Raw genomic sequence first — 3,045 nt, forward strand, 5'->3', positions numbered from 1 at the left:
CGGCTAATATCTAGGTGAGTAAGGTGTTTTAGATGAGATAGACTTCGTGCCGTCATTTGTAAATCACTCAATGTATTTTGACTTAAATTGAAAGTTTGCAGCAAGGGCCATGCACCATCACAGGATGAATGTTCCAAATTTGGATCTGCAAGCAAATTTTCACTGAGATCAAGATAAAGGAGTGAGGAAAAATGTTTTGAAATGTTGCAAGGCACCAAGAAGACCTTAGTATTTACAACTGTGATTTTAGTGATGTTACCTACAAGATTTTTCAAACTGCTAAGATCTGAAAACAAATAAAATTTTTCTATAGTTAATCTCTGTATTGTCACGACTTCCATGGGGCTTTTTCTCTTTATTTTAATTGGTTCATGCCAGTGTCCCGTTCCCTGCAGTATAGAATTGTCCAGCTCCAGCTCCAACAATTGCTCAGCATGCACCAAGATGTTTAACATTTTGTCAATGCTTGCATCTGTAAACAAAACATTTTTTAACACAAATTTCTCCATGACAGAATGACTCATTGGCTCCAATAATGAAGATTCATTAGCTGTATTGAAGGCTATATGTCTCAGTTCTAAACATATTACAGAATGTATAAAATCTTCTACCATCACCGATAACACCTGAACGTCATTTATGTTTATGATGATATGATTTATGTTAACTGTTATCAAACTCCCTGACTCATATTGCCTGAGCCTTTGACCATCAATCTCAAGTTGCTCAAGAACTGTAATTCCATCAAAGTCTTGCTTCCGTATAGCAGAGAAGGAATTGTTATTCCCCAGGTGCAGATATCTCAAATTTTTGAGATTAGGAAACAAGGGATTCTCCCCCAGTGTTGTATATAAATTACCCTGTATGTTTAGGTGCTGTAGGGAAAAAAGATGTCTAAACCAAATGGGTGACAAGTGAGTCAACTTATTATTTGATAAATCCAAATGTTCCAATTTTCCAAGGAAAATAAATGATTCCTTATCTATTGTCCAAATTTGGTTGAATTGCAGCAGCAGCACTCTCAGATTCACACTCACCAGCAGATCAGTTTCTCTGACATATTTTATGCTGTTGTAGGACAGATTTAGCCCCGTGACATCAGTTGTTAGCCCTGAAGGAATGGTGCTCAAATTCATTGAAGAACAGTCACAGAAATGAGTGGCATCACATGAAGGACACACCTGCATCGTGGGTTTTTCTTCAGAAAGATTTGCCGTTATGACCATGTAGATGACCCACCCTTTCCAGAGTTGGTTAGACATGATTTTACCTAAAATTTAAAAGAGGGATAGAATAAGCATAACATAAATTATTAGTGTTAAAAAAGCCAAACTTGAAAAATAGTCTCTACTGACCTATCTTCAATAAGGTGTTATGACTAGTTATTGTTTGTAAAGCCCTTGGAACATGAAAAATATATCAAGTGTTTAAAATATTACGTCAAGAAAATCAGATTATACATAAATGTGCTAGAATGATTTTCTGTTTGGCTTTCAGTTCCTTTTTCTTTTCCTGCTGTGTTTAACTTTGGAATGAAAAACATTACATTAATTACTACCTGCACCAGTCTTTCACAGATCAGTGAATACTTTAGTCAAATATTCATAAACCTAATAATAATGTAATATTTACTAACCTAGTCCTTTTTTATGTTCAATGAATAGCTAGGTTCCAACAAACTGCTTTTTAAGAAAACACCCTCTAGTTATTCCTCCCCTCCTCCCCCCAAATCTGCAGATTTAATTTTGTGTACAAAGTTTGAGCTGTAGGGTGCTTACACTTTCTGTGCACTCCAGCTCCCACTGAAGTCAATGAGAGCTGGGGACAATCAATTTCTTGTAGAAATAGCTTATTGAATACTAAAATTATTTTCAAGATATGTCACTATTTCTGCAGAGTGTTTCTTTGAAAAGAAGAAAAGGCATTGTATGTGTTGTAATCCTTTCCCTCAACCTTCAGCTAGCTTTTGACTTTTCAGCTTGTGAAGTCTTGGGCACAGGGACTGCCTTTTCCTAGGTGTCTGTGCAGAGCCTTAATTACCATATTGTATATGGACAGTGATGACAAACAAATATTTGTAAATATTGACAATGAATCCCTGAGAGGAGGGTTCAGCACTGGTTCCTACAGACCCTCAGCAGAGAGAAGGCTATGGTGACTTTATGCTACCAGAGCCTCTTCCCTGGTGGATGTTCTGATTAGCATCGCTGACAGCCGCTCTTCCTTGTTCATTGTCTGCCCCACTTAGCCTCTCATTTTTCAGCTTTTTTTACAGGAAATGACCAGCATTGCAAAATGAGAGTGTTTGTGGGTCAGGAGTGACATGGCTTTGTGAGGCAGCTAATGTACTGCTAGCCCAGCCTACTGCAGCAGGCCCTGTCTGTAGAAAGAACACTGGTACATTCTTCGCCGTCAACGGCGTCCTTTGTTCTGCCTTCCTCAGTCCCCCCAGTGCAGATGGCTGTGCCCCCCATTCTTCTTTCCTTCTCCCCCGAGGTTTGGCAGTGGCTACGTAACAAAATACCAGCCATAGACCAAAAAGAAATTAAGATAGTGTGCTTGGAAAGAGGCTACCTCCACATGTTTTCCCATAGCCCCTGTGAGTACCACAAGAGCAGAGAAAAGGTTACCAGAGGATTAAGAAAGCAGCTGCCTAAACCGTTCTAGTCTTATGGTTATTTAAAGGGATAGAATTATCGGTGTTTGTGCATTTATTTTATATACTGAGGGAGGGTACATTTCTTCAACCCCTCCCCCACCACACCCTGGTCCCACATTAGGAGACTCTCCTTGTCCATGAGGCCCCCCACCACTCTCTCACCCATTCCACCTTTTTTTCCTATTATTGCTGCCTCTCCCTAGAACTTTGGCCACAGAGTGGAAATCATGGGCGGAGAGTCCCAAACTATGACTACACCATTCACACTTCTCTAGACTCAGCTATGTTTCTGCTACAGCAATGGAAGTCATAACAGCAAAGAATACATAGGGCAGGGGTTGGCAACCTGTCAGAAGTGGTGTGCCGAGTATTCATTTATTCACTCC

The 3,045-nt window shown here is 39.7% G+C and overlaps 1 protein-coding gene across 1 annotated transcript; it reads right to left on the reverse strand.

Annotated features, from left to right (window-relative positions):
* Positions 1 to 8: 8 nt before the first annotated feature.
* LOC113405410 (toll-like receptor 2 type-2) lies at positions 9 to 1,262 on the reverse strand (the record flags this gene model as incomplete). The annotated part of the gene is made up of 1 exon (XM_026646608.2): positions 9 to 1,262. A coding segment is annotated over exon 1 (1,254 nt), but the record flags the coding sequence as incomplete, so codon positions are not given.
* Positions 1,263 to 3,045: the final 1,783 nt, after the last annotated feature.

This window comes from Terrapene carolina, unplaced genomic scaffold, assembly GCF_002925995.2.
Source record: "Terrapene carolina triunguis isolate 2854851 unplaced genomic scaffold, T_m_triunguis-2.0 Scaffold35661, whole genome shotgun sequence".
Classification (NCBI taxonomy): domain Eukaryota; kingdom Metazoa; phylum Chordata; order Testudines; family Emydidae; genus Terrapene; species Terrapene triunguis.